General features: G+C 47.1%; 1 protein-coding gene across 3 annotated transcripts; it reads left to right on the top strand.

The window, feature by feature from the left end:
* Positions 1-151: 151 nt before the first annotated feature.
* NKX1-2 (NK1 homeobox 2) lies at positions 152-13,228 on the top strand. 3 transcript variants are annotated; one of them, XM_087432800.1, is made up of 2 exons: positions 152-1,676; positions 10,206-13,228. In XM_087432800.1, exons 1-2 carry the CDS (start codon positions 1,310-1,312, stop codon positions 10,919-10,921), a joined length of 1,083 nt encoding a protein of 360 aa, XP_087288926.1. In that variant the 5' UTR covers positions 152-1,309; the 3' UTR covers positions 10,922-13,228. The 3 variants fall into 3 exon arrangements, with proteins under 3 accessions (XP_087288926.1, XP_087288928.1, XP_087288927.1); XM_087432802.1 differs by having other exon boundaries at positions 1,542-1,722; XM_087432801.1 differs by lacking the exon at positions 152-1,676 and adding an exon at positions 7,954-8,569.
* Positions 13,229-24,407: the final 11,179 nt, after the last annotated feature.

Genomic DNA, 24,407 nt, shown 5'->3' with positions numbered 1-24,407 from the left:
ATAGAGGCAGACTGCAACAGATGTTAGCTCAGGGCGATTCTTCCTCAGCAAAAAAAAAAAAAAAAAAGAAAAAATCAGAGGAAGGCAAACCGAGACAACGAGGCACCTGCAAAAGCAGCAAAAATTAAAGAGAACAGGCAATACCAGTGCTTTCCTGGTGTTTTCATCTTTTGTCGGGAGAGTGTGACAGCCCTGAAAGCGATGGAGATAGTTGGACCCATTGGCCCGACAACCCTGCATGGGAAGCGATGCTAAGGAGATGATTCCAAAGACGACTGCAGCGTAAGCTATAAAGCCAGAACAAGGTGGAAGAAAAATAAATGTTCAAGGACAGGAGTTGTTCAAGAAATTGTAGGATGGCTAATGAGAGAAATATTATGCCAACAAAAATAAAGACTAGATAACAACATGGAAAATGCTCATGTTATAACGTTATATGAAAAAGTAGAATACAAAATTAGACAACAGCCTGCAAAAATAAGGATGCATAGGAATAGGGCTGAGAAGAAAATGGGAATATTGCAATGTGTTGGGCCAGTGAGATTTTGAATGAATTTTTACATTCCATTTAATGGTACATCAATTTTGCAATAAATAAAAATTGGTAGAAAAGAGGAAGAGTTTCCTTGACTGTCCCTCTGACCCTTTCAAGTATTTAAATGGAAAAAAAATTGACTTCTCCTGGCCTGACTTGGCTTTGAGGTTTCAAAAGAAGACCATATTAGGATGGCCACTCCATTTCAGGCTCTTGATCCACAGATAGATGAAGAACTCATCAGAATGTTAGAACTTTGACCCAGTTCAATTAATTATGTGTAGCAGGTTGATAAGATTACTGGGAGATCCATGTACTCTGTTGATTATACAGAAGAAATATAAAATGGAGTTCCTGTAGTTCAGTTCTTAAGGTGTGGGGTTTCCAATCCATCTTAATCAGGCTGTGGAGCTTTGGGTTTACACTATCGGGCCACCATTTATTCCTTTCAACTCTTCAATCTGCTAAATGCCAGTGCACTAATGGGCACAAAGACAAATGCTGTGTGGCCCCTGGCTTTAGGGCAGTGGGAGGACCAGACAGTCTGTATCCCTGCAGTGCGATAAAGGCTGTGCCAGTCAGGGTTCTTGACCTTGGCTAATTGAATTCCAAAATGGAATTTGGAGAGAGTTGGGAAGGGGAGAGCTGAGAAGGCTATGAGGCAATTTACAGAATCAAAGGAAATGTTGAACAACCAGACCTCAAAAAGTACTGGAACCATCAGCTCCAGGAGTGGGAAACAGCAGACGATTTCTTTCAGGCATTGCTGCCAGGATGAAGCGGCCCCTAACTAGTGTCTCTCTGCTTGGATTCCCAGGGGAGAGAGAGCCTGATTGGTCCTGCAGGAGCCCACTGCCACCCCATGGCCGGGGGGGAGTGGGGCCCTTGATTGGCAGGCCCACCCCTACCACATATAAGGGGAGTGAGGTGGGGCGACCTGAGCAAAGTCAAACTACCAGAACCAGAAAAGGGGGTGAGGATGCTGACCAGGCAAAAGCAAGAGATGGCCACCAAGGCTGGGTGGCAGCCTGGGAGCCCCACGGGAAGGAGTGCCCGAGTCAGCCTGGGCAAGTCAGGGGAGGCCTCACAGAAGACACAGCACGTGAACAGAGGAGACTTGAAGATGAAAGGAGGCTCCGAGGTAGGCACGGGCTGGAGAGAGCATTGCTGGAGTGACACACACACAGGTATGAGAGCGAGTTCTACCCAGGGCTCCTCTAGTTGCCAGGATTAGAACCCCTCTGAGGGTGTGTGATGGTTAATTTTAGGTATCAACTTGACTGGCCCAGGGGTGCCCAAATATTTGGTCAGACATTATTCTGGGTGTGTCTGTGAGAGTGTTTTGGATGAGATTAACATTTAAATTGGCAGACTGAGTAAAGCAGGTTGCCCTCCCTCATGTGGGTGTGCCTTGTCCGATCAGTTGAAGGCCTGAAGAGAACAAAAAGGCTGACGCTCCTCCAAGTTAAGAGAGTTCTTCCTGCCTGACAGCCTTCAAACTGAGACAATGGCTTTTTTCCTGCCTTTAGACTTGAACTAAAACATTGGTATTTCCTGGGTCTCGAGCTTACCAACTCACCTTGCAGATCTTGGTGCTTGCTAGCTTTCATAATTGCATGAGGCAATTCTTTATAAAAAAAAGTCCTTTTATCTCCCTCTATATATGTATATCCACACACCCTGTTGGTTCTGTTTCCCTGGAGAACCCTGACTAATCAGGGTGGCTCACATGAAAGGGGGGAGGAGTGTGTGTAAGGAGGCAGAGAGGCTCACAGGGAACCTACAACATCCGGCCTCAGGGAGAATGGGACTCAGGCAGCGGCTGGTACTCGCCCATCTGTGTCTGTCACAGCTTCTCTGCTTTGCTCTGCACATCTGCTCTGTTTGACTCTCCCAGCTCTTGCTGAGTATGGACTTCCTCATAACTTTGAGGCTTATGTGGCCCCTCAAGAGCCACCCCATCTCCATTTTCCTTGCCCATTGAGCTCAAGCACCCACTACTGGCAGGAAACATGTCCCTGGGTCTTAATCCAGACTTCTGGAGAGCAATTTGATGGTCCAGCTCACCTGGTTGAGCTGATTACATTAGGCAGCCCAGGAATAGGCCAGCCCATGGGTCAAGTGTCCCCTCACCTGGCCCACTGCCCACTCACCAGGATCCAGGGGCTGGGCAGAGTCTCTGAGAAGGTAGCATGCATGAGTGGGGGCCCCACACACATCTCATACAGAACACAGCCTGTCCGGGGACCAGGGCTGCACAGGCAGTTGGGTTAGATGATGCAGAATCTTGTATTCGGTGCTAAGGCATTTAGTCTTCACCCCATGAACCACAGTAGCCATGGAAATGCCCCGAACAGTGAATCAGGTGAGGTCACTCGGCATGTGCACAGCTGAGGTGGCCAACTCCTGACCCACAGACATGTTTCTGATGGCCTGTTTTTCAACATTTTGAATTGGTTGCCAGCATTTAAAACTTTGGAGATATCACTTAAGAATCCAGATTTCCAGTTTCTTTTGGGCAACATGGAGATCTGGCAGCACTGATCAGCATTCCTACAAGGCCACCATCCATGGGTGGAGTAGCAGCTTCGCCTTCACGTGGACTGCCAACACTCCAGCCTGCAGGCTCCTCACCCAGCTGGCTTTGCTCATGTGGCCACAGCCCAGCCCTCGGAGAGCCAGAGTTTGCACACCCATGTGAGGTGAGGAGCCTGCAGAGGCGGCAAAGCTGGAGGCAGGGAGACCAGGGAACAGAAGATGAACTTTGGGCACAGATGTGCGGAACCGAGGGGCTTTGACACCCACCTTGCAGGAGACCACCGAAGAATGACAGATCTTACTGGTCTCCATTCAGTTGGGAAGCAGGTGCTTCGTATACTTGTGAAGTCCTACCTTGCTTCCTTGTCTTTATTCTGTGCACGCCTCTCTGGTATGGTGTTAACAGGACGTGTGATGCTCATGGTCAGAAAGAGCCCAGACTGCATCTGTGTCCCTGTTCCTTCTTGCCCTGTCCTTCACCAGTTCTCTCCTATATGTCCTCAGCTTGTCACTTGGCATATTTCCCCCATTCTCTTTCTTCCAATTACACGTCTCTACTTTTCCAGAGGTCCAGAGCAATTTGGCTTGCCTGGCAATTCCCTTCTCTTGAGCTCCTCCTGGGAATATCTTAAAATGTTAGAAAACACTGAATGTAAGAGCTTCCAAAACTGGATCCCCAAACCTGCACCACAGCATCCTCCCAGGCAGGGCTTGGGCTCGGTTATTTTCTTGGAGGTCCTCTGACACATCCCAGCTATGTGCCTGACTTTGAAGGAAAGCCATTCATAAACGTCTGCAATTGGATTTCACCCTGGGGCAGGAATGTGACTTCTTTGATGAGAACCTTACTGAACCGGGCTCTGAAATCTCACTCCCTGGGTTCAAACCTCAGCTCCCTCACTTCCTAGCTTTGGGGTTGTGGGCAAGTTGCTTAAGTTCTCTAAGCTTGGTTTTCTCAACTGCAAATTGGGGATAATAGTGCCTGCTCCGTGGGGTTGTGGGAAAGGTTGAAAGAAATAACCTAAAATAAGCAAAAAGCTTAGCCAAGTGCCAGGTCCACAGCAAGTGCCCAAGAAAGAATAGCTATTATTGTTCATACTAATTGTCATTATCAGGAAAAATTAACATGCATTCTACTTACCAATATAATCCCTATTGCTTTATCACCTCCTTTGATGCTTCCTTGACATTTCTAAGATAAAGAAGTTGATTGTTTTTTTAACCTGTTCATTTCCAAGTAGAAATACTGATTTCTGAAAGCAAAATATGTTGAATAAACATTTTGATTTTGGTTGCAGGCTGGGGACGGGTGGGAAGACTATGCTCTGAGCTTTCACAAATCAAAGTCTCCGAGGTGGGTTTCTGATAGGACTGCTTGCTCTGCTTGGCAGCCCGAGTTCAAAGGCCTGGTGGGAAAAGGTAAATGCTGGCCTTTAATTGTAAATGAACTCTCGGCAACAAGGAGCACTGAGTCAAGTAAACATTTAACAATTGATTCCGCCGCTATCAGCAGTTCAGGAGTTTCCTTTTCAAACCCAGCGCCTTGCCCACCTCGTTTTGTAGACTGATTTGAGTGGAAGAAGTACATCTTGGGGAGAGCTGGCTGAGGTCATGGGTGAAGGGGTGGCCGGATGGCTGGCTCTCCCTGCAGCTGACCACCCCCCTTCTCACCTCACTGTGCTTTATGAAGCTGTCTCTTTGGCATATAAGTCCTCCCCATGGGCTACCCAAAACCATACGGTTTTACCTAAAGAATTTAGGTCCTATTTTATTTCAGGAACGTAAGATTTTATCTAAGGTGCTTTAACGCGGCGCATTATATTGCTCTCCCTCTGCATAAACTGCAAATTCTTTCCATTGTTAACACCATTCATGGCTCCTGCAGCTGCTCCTCAAGGCTGTGCTGGAATTATAGGCCACTTTGTCTGGGGAATAGCTTGGGAAGCTTGGCACCATTGATTTGCATCAGTGCCTCTGGAATAGCCTTTGCCTTCTCCTTAAAGATACTATCTAAACTGTGAAATTCATTAAATAGCCCCAGAAAGGGATCAGGTTATTTAACACAACATCCCTAATGGTGCAATATCTCAGCTGTCTGCACTGATAGTGAACATTGTCTTGGATAGTGTTATCAGCCCAGGACACCCGCTATGAATATTGATCCCGAGCTTGTTACAGCCATCACTTGCCATCAGGACAGGTCAGGGTTGGAACCCACCTAGCATCAAAGCAATTTAAAGACAGCACTCAGGCGGAATTTTAATGCCCATGCTGAAAAAACAAATCAACTCCATGCACAGAGGGAAGGTGGCCTGCTGGATATGGATATATTTAGTATATAGGAATACCTTGGGTTATAAATACATGTGTGAGGACGTTAGTGAGTCAACCCATGGCCAAATTGTACCTACAGGAGGTCTCACTGCCTCCTGCTCATTGATAAAGCACGTAGCCAGAAAAACAATTCCCCAAGGGCACCCCTCCCCTCACCAAATTGAAGAATTTAGCCTGTTCTTTGGGTGGGGGTTTCTCAAGTTAGGTGAGTTAGAGGGAGCATTTTCTATTCCCTAAATATTGGTAGGAGACACTGTGGTATTTCTTCTGTGTCATCTATTTCCAGAAACCAACATAACCTGTGTTGCACTGAACACACATATCAGAAATATAGAGAAAATAAGGGGCAAGAAAAATAAAAACAACTGCAAGAAGGAGTTCTTAAAGATTCACAGTCTTAAAGCACATGTGCTTTAGAACTGCAAGAACACAACGTGTTCTTGACTTTCCAATATCTTGCTTCTCCCTTTTCTGCTCCTTTTCTGTATTTAACACCTGTGGACCTCAAAGGAAACATGATTCATGTCATTTAAACAAAAATTTTTGAGGCAATTTATAAAGTGAAATGAAAATGACCCAGGCTGGGGCTGCCCTGGGCTGCCTGCGCCTTCCCTGTCCCTCTGGTTGGGGGTAAGGGGTGCCCTCTGGAACACCAGCCCACCTTCCCGTGAAAACGGCTTCAAAGTTTCTTACAGGATAAGAAGAGGGATCGTGGGAAGCCACAAATGCCCATTCTGGAGCATCCTTAAGGAGATTTATCTGAAGAATCTAAATATGAAAACAGGGGAAAAAAAGTAAAAGGGGCTGGGATCAATATGGGGATGGGGGAAGAAAGATTAAAAAAAAAATCAAGTGAGAATCGTGTGAGACAGTTGTCAAAACAGAAAACAGAGTACCCTATCTGTCTATATTCGGGGAGGGTCTGTGATTTGCAGTCCAGGTTCCTGGGTGCCACCGTTTAGTGCCAGGGCCACTTTTTCTTTGGTTTTCACAGGGCGTGCATTCCCTCCGGTGGGAGGTGGTCTAGTGGGCTTGGGCAGGGCACTTCTCTTCCTGATTTCCTTTCAAAGCACAATCCATCCTTGCTTTAGAACCGGAGCTGGCTTGAATTTCGGCAGGGCTTTAAAGTCCGCAGGGAATACAGTGGCCGCCTCCGGGAGGGGCCCCGAGGTTTGAATGAGAAAAGCTACAAGGAGCTGGCGGGTAAGGCCTCCTCTTCAATAACAGATGGGATTAGCGGTCCCTCACACTTTAATAGGAAGGTTTCTCCTCCTCTTCCCACTCCTACCTTCTCGAACAGTATTAATTGCCAAGTCATTGTTTGGAAACCCCATGGGGTAGGGAAGAAAGACACAGCCGAGTTAGAAGTGGTTCTGGGCCAAGGCGTAAGGGAAGCCTCAGAATTTGCCGCTGGGATAAATGCTCAGTGCTCACAGACTGCTCCTGAAGTGACAAGATGAAAAAGGAACGTTAAGCCGGGCGTGGCTGGTGGAAGCTTCCCCAGGGAATGGTGTTGGCCATTCCACAGGACTTGGTGGGACAGTTGGGGGCCGTTTCAATCATCTCTGTTCTCTGACCTCAAATTCAAATCAGACAACCATCTTTTAAGCTTTTTCTTCTTGGGGCTGGAAGGGGATGGGGGTCAAAGATGCAACCTGGTTCCCCGAGGCTCAAGTTCTGCTACAAATGATGGAATCTGTGACTGTGAAGAAGGCCTGAGGGGCACTGAGGGTTGTGCTTGGCAGCCACCCTACCCTGGCTCACCTGCCCTCACTGAGGCATCTCACCTGGCTCGGGACCCACAACCTGCCAAGGTTTCCAAAGCAGCAGGGCACCTTGGCAGGGACTCAGACATTTCTCCAAAACCCCTGCTGCCCTCTGACCTGCTGGGCTCAGAGTGGAAGGGAAAGCCTGGGACACAGGGCAGGATTTTCTTCCTCCATTTCTGAGACAGCAGGATGTACTGAAGAGGGTACTGGTCCGGGAATGAACCTGGGTTCGAATCCAGACTCTGTCACCAACCAACAGTGACCCTGGGCAACTCACTTCTCATCTTTGAACCTCAGTTTCCTCATCTTTAAAACGGGGATAATAGTCTTGCCAGGCCACGCCCACCTCACAGGAATGCTCAGAGAATCAAATAAGATCTCGAAGCCCAAGGGCTTTGTAAACTGTAAACTGTGAGAACATGAGAGCTTTTAAAACCGAGGTGACCGGGTGTGAGGTCGTGATCACTGTGATTCACTGGCGGGGCGGGAGATGTGCTGAGCGTTACCTTGAAGTACAGTAATCAGTGCTGGCCTCAATCGCATCCCCAATTCAAAGGCGGGTGCACTGGAGAAAGGGCGCAAATCCAAGCCCAAGTGTGTGTGTGTGTGTGCGTGTGTGTGTGTGCGTGCGTGTGTGCGCGTGCGTGTGTGTGCGTGCGTGTGTGTGTGCGTGTGTGTGCGCGCGTGTGTGTGTGCGCGCGCGCGTGTGTGTGCGTGCGTGTGTGTGTGTGCGCGTGTGTGTGTTGGCGGGGGGAGTGTCTCCCGAATGAAAACGTTCGGCCCTCCCTCCCTAGCGCATACCCGTAGTCCCTGCTGTTGGGCGGAGGCACGCGGAGCCAGCGGCGCTGTCCCGGGGGGCGGGCGCGCGCACCAGACTCACCGACGCGTCCCCTCACCGAGGCGAGCGGCCCCCGCGCGGCGCGGGGCAGTCTTGGGGCTGCTGAAAGCACGCCGTGCACGTGGCGGGGGTCTGGGCCGCTCAAGTGCCAATCCGCGCGCAGCCCCCCGCCCCCGCGGCTCTCTCCCGGCCCCGCCTCCACATCCCCCTCCCCAGCTTCACTTGGCCGCCCCGACCCTCCTACCGCCTGGAGAGCTGCGGCCGAGCCACTGCCGAAGGCAAACCCGAGCGCGGCCATCCCGGACCCCGCGCCGCCGGCCTCCGGCCTGCGGGCGGCGGGCATGCTGGCATGGCAGGACGGCGGGGCCAAGGCGGCTCCTTCCCACCACAAGATCTCCTTCTCGGTCCTGGACATCCTGGACCCGCAGAAATTCACCCGCGCTGCGCTCCCGGCCGTGCGCTCTGCTTCCCGGGAAGCCAAGAAAAGTTTGGCAGAGGCCGAAGCGGGGAAGGACGCCAGCCCGGGGGATCAGGCTCGGCAGAGGGAGACCCCTGGTAAGGATGCGAGGAGGCCTTCGGCCTCGGGAAGCCCCGGCTCGGATGACGCGACAGAGAGGTGGGGGGGACAGCCAGGGACACGGTGAGTGGCCCTTAGTGGCGTCTTCCCCAAAGGGAGAAGGCGCACGGGACGAAGTGCGAAGTGTAGCCCTGTCTTGGAATTGGATTGAGGCAGAAAGGAGGCCCCCAGCATTCCAACTCAGGGATTTGCCACCGGAGCCCCATCCCTGCTCACCCGCCAAGCGAGTAAGCACCACGGCTCTGATTTGCTGGCAGTGAAAACTAACGCCCAGCGCCCACCTGACCCAGTCTCATTCATGTATCGGGCGTTTAATGCGCCCGCCACGTGCCAGAACCTGGGCTAGAGACTGTTCTAAAAGTCATGGAAAACTTCAGAACCTGCGAGGTAGACAGCGTCATTAACTTTGCCCCCATTATATGGATGAGGGAGCTGAGGCTAAATCTTGTGTCGGGGTCTTAGTGAGCAGCGAGGTCAGGTTTACGCACTCAGTGCCCCACTTCTAACCATCCAGAGACACCTGCGGAGACTCCGCTGCCCCACGCGCTCACTCTCCCCAGACCCAGTGGTTGACTGGGCTGTGGGCGGGGGTGGGGCGGAGTGATGGGAGGCTTTTGGTCCTTTCTCCTCGAAACCCCTTTTGACTTACTCCTAACTCTGGCGAACACTTGATGAGGGGTCCAGGAAAGTTTGTGTCCGGAAGGAAGGACAAACGACAGCAGGACCCATGTTGGGTGAGGCGTGGGCATGAGCTTCCCTGGAGGGACGCCGAGGGTCAGGGGCGCAGGTCTGGGAGAGGCTGGATGCCACGCAGCCCCCCGCTTCCCCTCCTCAAATTTGGCGGTGATTGTCTGGGGCTCGGGGCGCCTCTGGCGGCTGCTCTCGGGCCCAGGCGGTCGGCCTGGTAATTGTTGGATCGCCCCTCGGAGGCGCAGCGCTCCCCTCCCCCCACCCCATGATCGATATTCTATTACTGGCGCCTGCATATCTCCTGCCCGCAGCTTGCAGGTACCGACTTCAAACCCCCTTTCCCTGTCTGATCCTAATATTGTTCGATTAAAACTTACCTTTAATAGATGACATCTATCGATCCGGCCCCGCACAAATCTGAAACTCTATTAACACGGCAGGAGAGAGAAGATGGGAAAGGGGGAATTTCACTTTAAAAGGGGGGTAAGCTTAATAACTTCTTTTTTAATTGCTAGGCGTCCCAGACCAAAAGACTCTTCTAGGGACTGGGGAGACACAGCCCTAAACGCACTTGACGTCTTGATGTGTTAATGTACAATGACCCTATCCCCCCCACGGTGTCCCATAAAGTCTATTTTTCTTAATGCGGCGTGTCATTCATTCAAAATACACTTCCTAGACGCCTGCTAGGTGGCAGATGAGTAAAGGGCAAGAGGGCACTGCACCCCTAAACCCCAATTCCTGGGAAGCGCTTTCCAGGATGTGAGGTCGGGGGTAGGGGGGAGCGCAATGCTGGGAGAGGGGCAGAGCTGGGGCTTGGGTTGGGGGCGAGCTGCGTGCTCTGGGGAGGCCAAGGAGGAGGTCTGGGGATCTGGATGGGCCGGGTGGTTCGGGGCTTCTGGTCACCGCCCCCTTCTCTCCTAGATGCTGCTGCGTCCCCCCTGGAGGGCTCGGAGGCCGAGGAGGAGGAGGACTCAGAGGACTCAGAGGACGCGGGGCGGCGGCGGCGGCGGCGGGAGAGGCCTGCGCGCCTGCAGGCGGGCCCGGCGCGCTCCCCTGAAGCCCCTGCGGCGGCGGCATTGGCAGCGGGGGAGCGCGGTGCGGGCGGCCTCGCTGGCTCCCCGGGCTCGCCGGGCTCCCCGCGGCCCCGGCGCCGGCGTGCCGAGCCCAGCTGCGCCAAGCCGCGGCGCGCGCGCACCGCCTTCACCTACGAGCAGCTGGTGGCCTTGGAGAACAAGTTCCGGGCCACGCGCTACCTGTCGGTGTGCGAGCGCCTGAACCTCGCGCTGTCGCTCAGCCTCACTGAGACGCAGGTCAAAATTTGGTTCCAGAACCGCAGGACCAAGTGGAAGAAGCAGAACCCCGGCGCCGACGGCGCGGCGCAGGCAGGGGGCGGCGCGCCCCAACCCGGGGCGCCCGGGGCGACGGCGGGGGCGGGCAGCGGCGGCGGCGCGGGGAGCAGCCCGGGTCCGCCCGGCCCGGGCGCTCTGCCCTTCCAGACTTTCCCCTCCTACTCCGCGGCCAACGTCCTCTTCCCAGCCGCCGCCTCCTTCCCGCTGACGCCCGCCGCCGCCGGGAGCCCCTTTGCGCCCTTTCTCGCGCCCTCCTACCTGACCCCTTTCTACGCCCCGCACCTGTGAACCCGAAGCCCCCCTGGGTCCCACTTCGTCGGAACTCTCGAATGATTGGTGTCGTCGTGTGGTCCCCGCTCCATGGAAGGGCGCCGACGCGCAGGGACCGCCCCCTCCTGGTGCGCGGGTGTCTGCGCGCCCTTTCCCTTCCAGCTTCCGGGAGGTGCCGCCAGAGGGCAGGGAGAGGCCGCCTGCCGACTCCCAGCCGCGCCCCTTCCTGCCGCGCCGACCCCCTGAATCCACGCGATCCACAAAGGGGGTCAAGGATCTGCCTTCTTTAAAAGTGTCCTGGACAGAGGCTGTCCTCAAATCTTCCCGTTTCTGGACCTTACTCCTCACTTTCGGGCAGACTTCAGTTCAAGGGCTCTTTTTGAGGGTCTGGGTGCTCCGCGCGGGGCTAACACAGCTGCGAGGACGGAGGCAGCAGGGAGCCAAGACCACCTGCCTACCAGCTGCTCACACCTAGGATGGAATCTTCAAAGATTTTCGCTCACTCAGAGGGTGAGGAGCTTTCCATTTTCATAGATGATTGTTTCCCTTTTCATACTTGATTATTGGCCCAAACCCAGGGATTCTTCCCAAATACTGAACAAAGCTGGAGAGGGCTGGGTCCACGAGCACACGCTGCCGCTGTGAAATGGACTATTTTTTAAATGCATAAAACTCTACATTTTAGATCTTCATTTGAGATTCGGACTTGAGCTGAGTTTGTTCCAAACAGACACTCCACAGGCTATTCCTGAGATAATGGTACCTTATTTTCTGAGAAGACCAGAAATTTGTGCTAGGAAATGTTAACAGCTTTGTAGCCAGACTTACCTGCCAAAGTAGACACGGTTCTAGTGCACTGGAGTTTTGAGAGCAGCTTTGACAAGCCACCATGATGGCCCCAAAGGCGTAAAAATGGTAATGAAGGGACTAGAGGCTCAACTGACATCTTGAAGTCTATGCATGAGACTGCCTATTTTGATTTGCAGGATTTGATGCTTTAAAACTTCAGTCCTGGCTAATGTCTCTGTCCCAGCGATTCCGAGGCTGCAAGTAGTGAACAAAGCTGGGCAGAGTTAGCTCCTGCAGCACACACTGCTGGTATGAATTGGACTGTTTTTTAAAAGCACAAATTCAAGGTTTTTAGAGCTTCATCTAAGATTCTGACTTGAAAGCAGTTATTGTTCCAGACTCTCCATGATGGCATGGCGAACAAGCAAAAGGTTGTAAGGGACTGTGAAAGAAATGCTTCTTGGGTGTAAAGAGCTACTGGGGAAGCAAAAGGCATATTCATGATGGATTCAACTGTAGGAACTTGATATATGGACATGCATTCTCACTGCTGCTTTATCTCCCTTAAAAATTAATTCTTCTGTAAAGTTCTCTTGCCAGCTTTGTTTGCAATACTCTTCCCTTAGTCTTCTATGTAATATGGTTTGTAGCCCGTATCTCAGAAACCCAGAAGTCCCCAGCTAGGTCATGTATGTTTCATTCTCCTCCTTATTTGATTACCTGAGGCCTACTGATATCTATGTGCATACCATATTCCTTGCTATTTCTTGATAGCCTATGCCGTTAATAATTGTATTTAATGATCAATGGCTTCATATAAAGTAAAAGCATGCTGTTTGGTATTATGAACACATGATATTATAATCTTGAAATATCTAGTTCTATTACTATCAAGAATGAAAGAAAATATCCTCCCTTTCTCCCAAATTAAATGAAGACTTCATATTCATGTGACTCTCACAAGATCTGAGAACATGTATTATTTGTGTGTTATTTACTAATTAGACTCTTTTCCTTCTATACTAAAGAAGAAAAGTGTCCCCAAACAACACATTGTAACTTTCTAGAAGACAGTTGATGCCAGATGAGATTAAAAGTGCAGTTACTGTAGTAGAGAATATTGTTTATTCACTTTATATGTTGATAAACACTCCTGTGATAACTATTTGTTGGTTTCTCAAAAGCAACCTTCCACGTGTCGTGAACAGGCAATTCAAGGGCACAGAGGCAAGATCTGTAATAAAGACGCTGAGTTTCTGTAAGACGTGGGAAACACTTCATTCCTCTCAGGTACCTGAGTCACAGAAGACTCCACTTGAAGAGAAGGAGGAGGGAGGGAGGTGGGAAGCTAATCAGTCTGTGGACCAGCATGGAGGGCTGTAATTCCTGACTCCGTTTCTACAAATTGTAACTCAGTAATGCTCTAAGTGTGTGGCTTTGGACTTCTGCTGCTTTAAAAAGCTGAGTGGCTTTCCAACCAAATCCTCAGACTCAATCTATTGATGTGTTTGTCTAATAAATTCATTTTGTAATGATTTCTTGTTGAATTATTTCTTGTTCTCTATTAGCAAAGCTTTTAACTAATTTTATAATTATCAGAAGTTGTGTGTATCCTCTTTCCCCCACCAGCTGGCATTCACAAATAGAGAGTATTTCTACTCTAACACTACTTTCTTATGCCATCTTTTTCAGACTTTTGCTAGATATGCACCTACTGGCTATACCTGCAGGCAGTATATACAAACACACAATTAGGGCCATTTTCATACCAAAAGCAAAATGTCTTACAGAATTTTTATTATTGGCTACAAATTAAATCAACACCTATGTACTGGATTGCTAGGACATTAACTTCCTAGTACTTTACAAGTTCTTAATACTGCATAAAGGGCCTGGTAGATAACTTTTCAGACTTGGGCTGTCTGCTGGTCATAGATTTCTGATGTTAAAAATGACCATTTTAGATCCCCACTTGAAACCATGTAGCCAAGGAGCCTTATATTTAAGGGGGTGAGTGGAGAGCATTTCTTACACTGAGAGACCTCCATCCATTTTATGGGCACAGATCAATGTACTATAATTGTCTTTTTAGAAATAACTCGCAAGAACCTTTTAACTAGCTTTTAAAATTATGAGTAGGCTAACATAAGAAATTCTTCAGTAAGTGCTAAGTACACTAGAAAATGTAATTTCACCCTAAGGTCAGTTGAAGGGGAGTATCTAAGAGTCCAAGCAGCGAGAAGACACAGTTTCCAGGAAAGAGAAACAGAAAGTGCACCCCTGCCCCCTCAGCAGGAGGAAAACTCAGAAGGAGCCGGGCTGTGGAGATACAGAGGGAAACCCAGCTCCAGATACCCAGGAGGGTCTCTGCTGGGCATCAGCCGGAGAAAGCCACTCTTGCCACACCTACCCCTTCCTGGGTCCCTTGGGCTGTGGTCTTCAAGGACTACAAGTGAGGCCCCTGGCCTCTGAGTGGCTGGGTTCAAAGCCACTTCCACCCATCAGTCAATATGTGACCTTGGAAAGTTCCCCATGTCTTTGGGCCTCAGTTTGTTCCCCATAGTGCCTAGCTCAGAGGACTAAAGAGAGGACCACATGAGAGTTTATGTAGAGAGCACTCAGCTTAGTGAATGAACAAGCACAATGAAGACAGTTATTATTCCGATTGAAACTGGAAAGAACATTAAAGATGCTGTACCGAGCCCAACCACCTCATTTACAAAGTTTTTACTGCAGCATAGTAAACATACAGAAAACTGAATATATCAGTTGTGTACAGCCTGGTGCATTTCACAAACAGAACACCTTATAATCAGCACCCAGATCAAGAAACAGAAGCCCCTGGTGTCCCCTTCCGATACTTACCTCCTGGAGGATAACCACCATCCTGACTTCTAACAGCATCGATGAGCTGTGCCTGTCTTTTCCTTTTAATCATAAAAATGGAATCCTATAGTATGTACTCTTTTGTATTTGGCTTTCTTTTTTTTTTTTTTTTTTTTTTTTAAAGATTTTATTTATTTATTTTTTCCCCCCCAAAGCCCCAGTAGATAGCTGTGTGTCACAGCTGCACATCCTTCTAGTTGCTGTATGTGGGACGCGGCCTCAGCATGGCCGGAGAAGCAGTGCGTCGGTGCGAGCCCGGGATCCGAACCCGGGTCGCCAGCAGTGGAGCGCGCTCACTTAACCACCAAGCCACGGGGCCGGCCCATATTTGGCTTTCTTTGCTCAACATTATTTATGAGTTTCATCTATGTTGTGTATAGTTGTAGATTATTCATTCCTATTACTGTTGGCATATTATTGTAGACACATGCCACAACTTATTTACCCATTCTACTGTTGATGGGGAATCGAATGCTGTTGGGCCATTTTGATTAAACAGTCTTATACATATATTTTGGTAAACATATCTTCTTATTTCCATTGGTAATATGTCTAGGAGTGGGGTTACCGGTGTGCATATGTTTACGTTTAGTAGAAACGGCCAGTTTTCCAGTGTGTTTGTAGCACTTTACATTCCCACCTGCGAGGAATGAGAGTTCCAGGTGTTCCACATCCTCCCAACACTCAGGATTGACCGCCTTTTCCATTCCAGTGATTCTGGAAAGTATGTGATAGTATTACACCGTGCTTTTAATGTTCATTTCCTGATGAGTAATGATGTTGACTACCTCTCCATATGCCCGTTGTCCATTTGTGTATCTGTTTTGGTGAAGTGCCTAGTCAGATCTTCTGCCCACCGTTTAACCCCCTCATTTACTGGTTCAATAAACTGAGTCTTAGAGAGCAGGTGACTTGCCCAAGGTCATACAGCTACTAAGAAAAGGGCAGAGCCTGAAACCTGGGCCTAATAACCCCAGGCTGGTTTAAATTGTACATGGGGCCACCAATCATATAAAATATTTGGTAAAAAAAATATTTTTAAACCATCTGTGAGCTGTCTGGGCATTTTGTAGGTACAGGTGATGTGTCAGAATCAGAAAGAAAGGGTATCCACTGCTCCTCCTTCCTCCCTCCCTCCACCCGTTCCCTCCTGCTGCAAACGTGTATTGAGCACCCATTTCGTGCCAACGACTGTTTTGGGTGATGGGAACTTATGAAGGCAAATGGGGTCCCAGGCACAGGGAAGATTACAGTCTGTGTATTCCCTTCCTTTCCTACCACCAGGGTGGTTTGTGCAGTCAAAAGATGACGGCCCTATTTCCTCTCTCCACCACTTACTAGCTCTGCAATCCTCCTAAAATTTCTAAGCCTCTGAGAGGCACATATTATGCTGTCAGTAAACATTAAACTTCCCCCAAGTGGAGACTGTGTTTCAAATAAACCGCTCTCCTAGGCAGCTGCTGATCACACGGGTGTCCTCCTCTGCAAGGTTTCCCCCACCAAGAACACTGGGGCAGGAGATGACAGTCCACACAGAAGAGCCGAGTGGACAATCTTGTAAAATTACTTATTTAAAAAAATCGATTCCCTTCTTGTGACGATTTTATTTCTCGTGAGTTAATACATTTACAAAAGGGGCTGATGTTCTCTTTGCTTCTAAATAACTTGCAGATTCTAAGGTAGAAGGTGCTGGATCTGGGGCAAATTTAGACACCACTTTCACAAGTCCACACTCAAGAGGTCTAAAATTACCACAAATGTGCAGGAAGGTTTTAAAATAACTGTGGAAAGGAGAGTTTATTCCCTTTTTGAAAGTTCCATTCTTTCACTAGTGTGTTTTTTCTAAAGTATTCTGGTTTTGCATAGGGGGCTGTTTTTAATACATCATCATGGCTGACTAAATCACTCAAAGTTCCCAGGAATTCAGGATACTTAATTCCTACAAATATCTCTACAGGGAGAAGAAAACTAACCCACTCTTCTTTGATCTTAAAAATCCCCACTCATTTCCAAGCAAGATTTTGGTGGAATCTTTTTAAAGACTTCGAAATTTCAAGCTTGGTCTCCAATTTGAAATTAGCTCCCTTCCATATAAGTCAATTCAGTAATTGGTGAATAGTAGCAAATAGCAACTATGCTGGAGATAATCCAAAGACAACATGTCTTGTGTGATAAATTCACAGGCTGACTTCATAAATATACCTGACATTGAATCACACTTCTAAATCTTTCAAAACACTAATTTTTTTTTAATTGTGGAAAAATATACATAATATAAAATTTACCATTTAAACCATTGTAAGTGTTTGATTTAGTGGCATTAAATATATTCACAATGTTGTGCAACCATCACCTCTATCTAGTTTCAGAACTTTTTCATCACCTCAAGCAGAAACCCTGTACCCATTGAGTGGTTACTACCCATGCTTCCCACGCCTGCTCCCCCAGCCCCTGGCAGCCACTATCTGCTTTCTCTATGGATTTGCCTATTCTGGATATTTCATATAAATGGGGCCATATAATATGTGGTCTTTTGTGCCCGGGTTCTTTCACTCAGCCTGATGTTTTCAAGGTTCATCCATGTTGTAGCAGGTATCAGTACTACATTGCTTCTTCTTCTTCTTCTTTTTTTTTTTGGAGGAAGATTGGCCCTGAGCTAACATCTGTTGCCAATCTTCCTCTTTTTCTTTTTTCTCCCCAAATCCCCAGTACATAGTTGTATATCCTAGCTGTAGGTCTTTCTAGTTCTATGTGGGACGCCACCTCAGCATGGCTTGATGAGCGGTGAGTAGATCCACACCCAGGATCCAAACCAGTGAACCCCAGGCCGCTGAAGCAGAATGTGTGAACTGAACTGCCATGCCACCACTACTTCATTGCTTTTAATGGCTCAATAATATTCCATGTTATGGATAGACCACATTTTGTTTATCCATTCATCAGTTGGTAGACATTTGGGTTCTTTCTACCTTTTGGCTATTGTGAATAGTGCTGCTTTGAGCGTTCGTGTACAAATTTTTTTTTTTGGTGAGTAAGACCAGCCTGGAGCTAACATCCGACGCCAATCCTCCTCTTTTTTGCTGAGGAAGACTGGCTCTGGGCTAACATCCGTGCCCATCTTCCTCTACGTTATATGGGACGCTGCCACAGCACGACTTGACAAGTGGTGCCTCGGTGTGCGCCTGGGATCCGAACCTGCAAACCCCAGGCCGCCGAAGTGGAGTGTGTGCACTTAACCACTGCACCACCGGGTTGGCCCCCCAATTTTTGTTTAAATGTCTATCCTCAACCATTTTGGATATGGGAGTGGAATTCCTGGGTCATATGGTAATTCTATGTTTACCTTGTTGAGGAGCCACCAAACTGTTTTCCACAGCTGCTGTACAATTTTACATTTCTAACGGCAATGTATGAGGGTTCCAATTTTTCCACATCCTTACCAACACTTATTCTTATTAAAATTAAAACCATCCTAGTATGTGTGGAGTAGTATCTTACTGTGGTTTTGATTTGTATTTCCCTAATAACTGATGATGTTGACCATCTTTTCATGTGCATGTTGGCCATTTGTAAAACTTCTTTGCAGAAATGTCTATTCAAATCCTTTGCTCTTTTTCAATTGGGTTATTTGTCTTTTTGTTGTTGAGTTTCAAGAATTCTTTATATATTCAAAACAGTTATATCCTTTCCCCTTCATTTCTTTTGTACATTAAAATAAATATATGGTCCAAAGATTCCCTCCTCCTTTCCTTTGCACAAACACTTACTGGGTACCAGCTGTGTGCCAGGCACTACCCTAGGCTCTGGGAATGCAACAGAAAGACCCTAGCCGGGCTCGGAGAGAGAAGCTTAGGTGAGTGCAAGTCACAGACAGGTGTGCCGTTGGTGCAACGGAGTATAGAAAATGCCACGGCCTTTGGTCAGCTGTTTCTGTACAAAGAAACACTTTCTTCAGTGTTGACGTCAGTTGGAATTCAGGCTGGAAATAAATATGCTACTAATTTCATCTTTGCCATGCTTGTTCTACACAGACCTGGTTTGTGTTTCAGAAAGGTCTTGCCAGGCATTCATAACTCCCAGAGCGTGGCAAAACACTCCCAACAAAGAAGTTAGTGGTATTACCAAGATAAGTCCAAAGGACCAGCGTTACTTGTTTTCCTGAGGTGAATCATAACTGCTATTTTCCCCTTATAAAGTTGTTAGCTTCTATCATGGTTTTCTAAAGTAAGTTGAGTAGAACTGCCTTCAGTGGTTTAGAAAAATTTATGCCTTCCTGGTAGCAAGATTCCATGTGTTTATGGAGTATAAACTTTACTGAATTTGAAATGATTGGAAAAGAACTCTCACATTAACAAAGAAGTTGTTCATAACTTTTGCATAGCCATAGAAGTAATTTTTCTCTTTCCAGTCATCACAGACGGATATAATCAATAAAAATCAATTACTTACAAAAATGACCATGCACTTGGATGTGATAGCAATGGAAAGTCACTCTAAGTTTTCTGACTATTCCCAATTTCTGCACTAGCCCACTGCAGAGGCCGGTACCACTCCATGGACCACACAATGAATAGCCTGCTTGACTCTCCTCCGAACCCTGGATTTAGAGGTCTTAGCCTTGAAATTGGAAATGTAGGCCAGTCCTTTGACTCAGCAGTCCCACTTCTAGGACTTTATCCTACAGATATACCTTCATGAAATGTCAGAGATGAAGTTATCTGTTGTGACACTGTTTGCAATAGCAAAAGATTGGAAATAATCCAAGGGTCCAGCAGTATGGGGCTATTAACACAGCTATAAACAAAAGAATGAGGGCAATCTGTCCTATCAACACACAGAGAGAGCCAGGGCATATTAAGAAGCAAGGTACAAAGAGCACAAATAACCTGCTATCTCAGGTGTTACAAAGTGGAGAAAGTAATGACATGTATTGGTATTTACTTCTATTTGCATGAAGAGTCATCATTGGAAACATAAACAAGAAGCTAATATAAAGGGTTGCCTGTGGTGGGCATATGTGCTGGATAGGGTTGGGGCAGGAGGAAGACTTCTCAGTGTGTACTTTTTAATTTGCCTTGATCTGTAAATGAGGCAAATGTATTAACTATTTACAAAACAAAAATAAGTTGCTTGGGGGAGGAAGTGTCAGAGAGGAAAGTAGTTCTTTTTTTTTTTTTTTATAATTTTATTTATTTATTCTTTCCCCCAAAGCCCCAGTAGGTAGCTGCATGCCATAGCTGCACATCCTTCCAGTCGCTGTACGTGGGACACGGCCTCAGCATGGCCATAGAAGCGGCGGGTCAGTGAGCGCCCTGGGTCCGAACCCAGGCCGCCAGCAGCGGAGCGCGCGCACTTAACCGCTAAGCCACAGGGCCGGCCCGGAAAGTAGTTCTATAGAGTTATCGAAAGAAAAGAAAAGAAAAGAAAGAGCTAGATACTTTCTGTAATTTGAAAGTTTCCAAAGTTCCTTCTAGTATCAACCTTGGGAGGTTAAGGAGAGAACTGAAACTGTCTTTTGACAATCTGCCCAGTGGGGCATGGGGCTACCTCCCTGGATTTATCTCAAGTTTCTGTAGAAAATGAACACACATGGGAAGGTGCCACCAAAGCTTGTTTATTGACCAGAAGAAGGTCAGCTCAGAGTGAAGTTGCTAACATGTAAACTGGCCCAGTGGGGCTTCCCACACACCAAGGAGCAGCTGAGAGAACTCTAGGGCACAGAGCGAGTACGTCTCTGAGCTATCTGAGCGACACATCGCTCAACTGTAAAAAAAAGTTGCCTTTTCTAAACAACATTTACTCCAGCAGATCCCAATGATAAAATGTTGTTGCCTTTTTTTTTTGGTGAGGAAGGTTGGCCCTGAGCTAACAGCTGTTGCCCATCTTTCTCTATTTTGTATGTGGGACACTGCCACAGCATGGCTTGATGAGTGGTATGTATATTGGTGCCTGGGATGCGAACCGGTGAACCCGCAGCTGCCGAAGCAGAGCACGCGAACTTTTTTTTTTTTTTTTTAAGATTTTATTTATTTTATTTTTTCCCCCCAAAGCCCCAGCAGACAGCTGTATGTCATAGCTGTACATGCTTCTAGTTGCTGCATGTGGGACTCGGCCTCAGGATGGACGGAGAAGTGGTGCCTCGATGCGCACCCGGGATCCGAACCCGGGCCACCAGCATCGCAGCGCGCGCACTCAACCACCAAGCCACAGGGCCGGCCCAGAGCACGCGAACTTAACCACTACTTCACCAGGCTGGCCCCTTGCTGCCTTGTTAATCGACACTTTTCTATCTTTCTAAGTATAATATATGATTTATTTAGATTTCAGTAGGAATCTGCAGAAGAGGGAAGACTCAAGGCCAGATGACGGTCAGGAGGACTTGCAAGAGAACCTTTCCTCATCATTGTAAATAAAATACTACTGCCACCATGTTTTGAGCTGCTGGGTGGCTCAGAATTGGCTGGATATCTTAGGGTGTTACCTCTGTCATGATCCTCAGGACAACCCATTTTACAGGATGGGCAAGTGAGCTGTGAAGTCTCAGGTTGCCCAGCTAAGGACTGGTGGAATCAGGATTCACTTCTGGACTGTCTGACTCTGAAGCCTGCACTTAGCCACTATTGGGCTGGGATGCTAGGTGCCCCTGAGCCGGCTAACACATTTATTAGAGCATTGAGTCAGACTCACTCCTCTGAAGGCAGGAGTTGCAATTTATTCCATCCCTTCATTCTCTCGGAGCTCAGCAAGGTGCTTTGTGAATTAGGAGGCACTGCATAAATGGTTCCAAATTGAATGAAAAAAGGGGAGACTAATGTAGTGGAGATCTTCTGGTGCTTTAATCCATATCTAAACTAATACACACGCCAGAAAACAAAAGTAAATGAGTTTAATGAATGGAATAAGTCAAACTTGAAGTAGCAGGGAAGAATATCATTTCCCACCCCTAATTTAAGGATTTACATCCATCTTTATCACTAAAATCCTTTTGGGGTAGAATCGGGGTCAAAAGAAAAGAGAAGGACCACGTTCCATTCTTAAGGATGTGACAGCCACAAACACAGAGCTTACTGGTGACTCGAACATCAGGCTGGCACCGCTGTCTGTGACTCGACTTTCTAAAATGATGAACGCTCTTGGCGAAATTCTGAGCAAAACAAACTTTAAGTGTCTTCAATAAAGATGGAATGACTTATAATACCATATTATAATATATTTATTTAATAGAATTTAACTGAAATTTTAAAAATCTTAAAACTACATTTATTTAAGTCAACAATATCAGGAGAAAAGTTTAAATTATTTTCAATTAATGTTATTTTTTATTTTTACTTTTTACTGTAGCCCAACTAAAAAGAGTCACAATTAAATTTCTCCAGAGAAAAGTAATAAAAGTTATCCAAGTTTTGGCAGTCAGAACAGCCTTGATGGAATCAATAAAAAAAAATCATTGCAAAATACACTGAGCTTTTTAGTACCTGAATAGATAAGGATGTAAATATTTAACTAGTACTTGAGGTTTCTCATATTTTGTTTTTAGTTAAGGAGCAATGCAAATATTTTCCAAATAAATAATGCTGCCAACTCGCTACTTAAACTTTTGTCAAAAAATTTTACTTTAACCTTTTTTTGTTCTTAGTGGAAATTCCTCTTCTGATTAAGTGTCTCAAGCATGGAATATGGCGGGGAACCTGGCTGCTTGGCTGCCCCATCATCTATTTCATAACACTGACTGGGGCCCTTCGCCTTGGAATCTTGGATGTCTCTGTCTTTAAAAGTGTTAGATTAGGTCTTTAAAGCTCTTCAGCTCTAAAATCTATTATGCACTTACATCTCTAATCCATATGTTCAAAATAACATATTCATTATGTTTCAGTATTGAGAATTAGCTGATTTTTCGGCTCCATGAGCCAAATCTCTTTTTGAATATTTGCTGTTGAGCTGAATTAAAAGTCCTTCACCTCTAGCTCTGTGAGCCAAATTGGCCTGGTTCGCCTCCATCCCTCTTGTGGTATTTTCTGCTCTTTCTCTACTCAGCCTTCCAGGTACACAGTGTCCTCTATCTACAGTCACCAACTCCCAAGAGCCTCTCAGAGGCTCCCCTTCTGGACCCAGGTCTGTTCCAGATCTCATGCCCCATGCTAAGAAGTGATCCAACCCTTGCTGTCTAGCACACAACTTTATAAACTTACCAGGCTTTTGAGCAACCTGGAGATGGGTTCTGGGAGGCTGTAAAAATCCTGCAAGACAGGCTCTGCCTTCGAGAACTTCGAGTCTGGTTGGGGAGATAAGACGTAGAGACAGCTAGAGATGTATAATAAGTCGGACAATGGCTGCAGGCAGTACCGTGACAAGTGGACAGGCAGTGCTAAGGGAGAGGGGGTGCTCTGCAGCCTGGGGAGTCAGGACAGATGTGAAGGGTGCGGGGGTTGTGAGGGGTGAGGGGAGGACAGGAGCTGAAGCTGGAGTTCTTAGGTGGAATTCAGCTATGAGGGATGGAAAATAAGTACTCCTGGCAGACACATCCTCATATCAGAATCAATATATATATATTTTTTTGGTGAGGAAGGTTAGTGCTGAGCTAACATCTGTTGCTAATCCTCCTCTTTTTGCTGAGGAAGATTGGCCCTGGGCTAACATCTGTGCCCATCTTCCTCTACTTTATGTGGGACACCTGCCACAGCATGGCATGATGAGTGGTGTGCAGGTCTGTGCCCGGGGTCCGAACCTGTGAAGCCTGGGCCACCGAAGCCGAGTGCATGAACTTAACCACTACGCCACCGGGCTGGCCCCTCAGAATCAATATTTTAACGGCAAAATTTCTGAATCTCTGCCCGTTGTCCTCAGTTCAGACTTCACTTTAGAACTTTAACCAGCTACTCCCCCTCCAACTCTCCTCACTACTTTGCTTCATTTGCTCCTGCCAGATCCCTGCTCTTTTGGATGTAAAGAGGTTACTCTCCTCTGATTTAAACACCTGCCCCAGCTCAGTGCAGTAGCAGCAGGAGGGACAAGTTGTGCATTTTTTGAGTCTTTTGTTGGAAGACATCTTTTCAGAGTGATTATAATCTGGAGGAAAAAAAATTTCTCCTTCTGGGTAAAAACCACTAAACACTTATTTTCTGAGTCTCATTACCAGACTTTCTCCTTGGATGTCCGCTTGGATTTTCCTTTTGAATCATTGCAAGCCCAAGGACATGTAGGCTATAGTAGTAACAAGTTGGACAAAGAAGGAAGAAACGAAAAGCAAGAGGCCTGCATAATCCATAAATTGTTTTTCGGGTCACTGAATAATTGAGAGTGGCCTGTGTAAGAGAACTGAGAATTCTTTCCTTTTTTATGTAGTTCAACATTTTTAGATGGTCAGAGTTGCAAGATTTCAGTTCATACCTGTTGAAGGAGCATTTCCTGAACTTCTCCCTCCTTACTAAAGAGACCCTCTTGCTCTTGCCTGGTGTGAAACTCGTTGCAGCGTCAGGCACATAGGCACACAAGAGACATCTGTTGAATGAACCAATAAAATTAATTTAGGTGTTGGATATCTGCTATGGAGTCAATCTTCATATCTTCCATTTGTATGATTCTTGTACAGCTAGTTACTTGAATCTATGAATACTCTTAGAGGCTCAAAAATCTTTGTAATGTACGCTCTGTCCTTTCATGTTTCTAGACTGAACGAATAAAATGCATACAAATAGAGCAGCTCTGTTTCTTGATTGAAAACAAGCTGCTTTCAAGTCTAGGTCTCTAAGGCCACATTAAGCTGAAAAACAACTGCTAGTACAGAAACCATAAAATATTATCATGCTGTCTGTACCGATTGTGTTTTTCT

The sequence above is a fragment of the Ceratotherium simum genome, chromosome 6 (assembly GCF_057802395.1).
Source record: "Ceratotherium simum simum isolate JZ-2026a chromosome 6, ASM5780239v1, whole genome shotgun sequence".
In the NCBI taxonomy this organism is placed as follows: Eukaryota; Metazoa; Chordata; class Mammalia; order Perissodactyla; family Rhinocerotidae; genus Ceratotherium; species Ceratotherium simum.
Note: the sequence above shows the minus strand (reverse complement) of the source record. Positions and strands in the feature narration are given on the sequence as shown.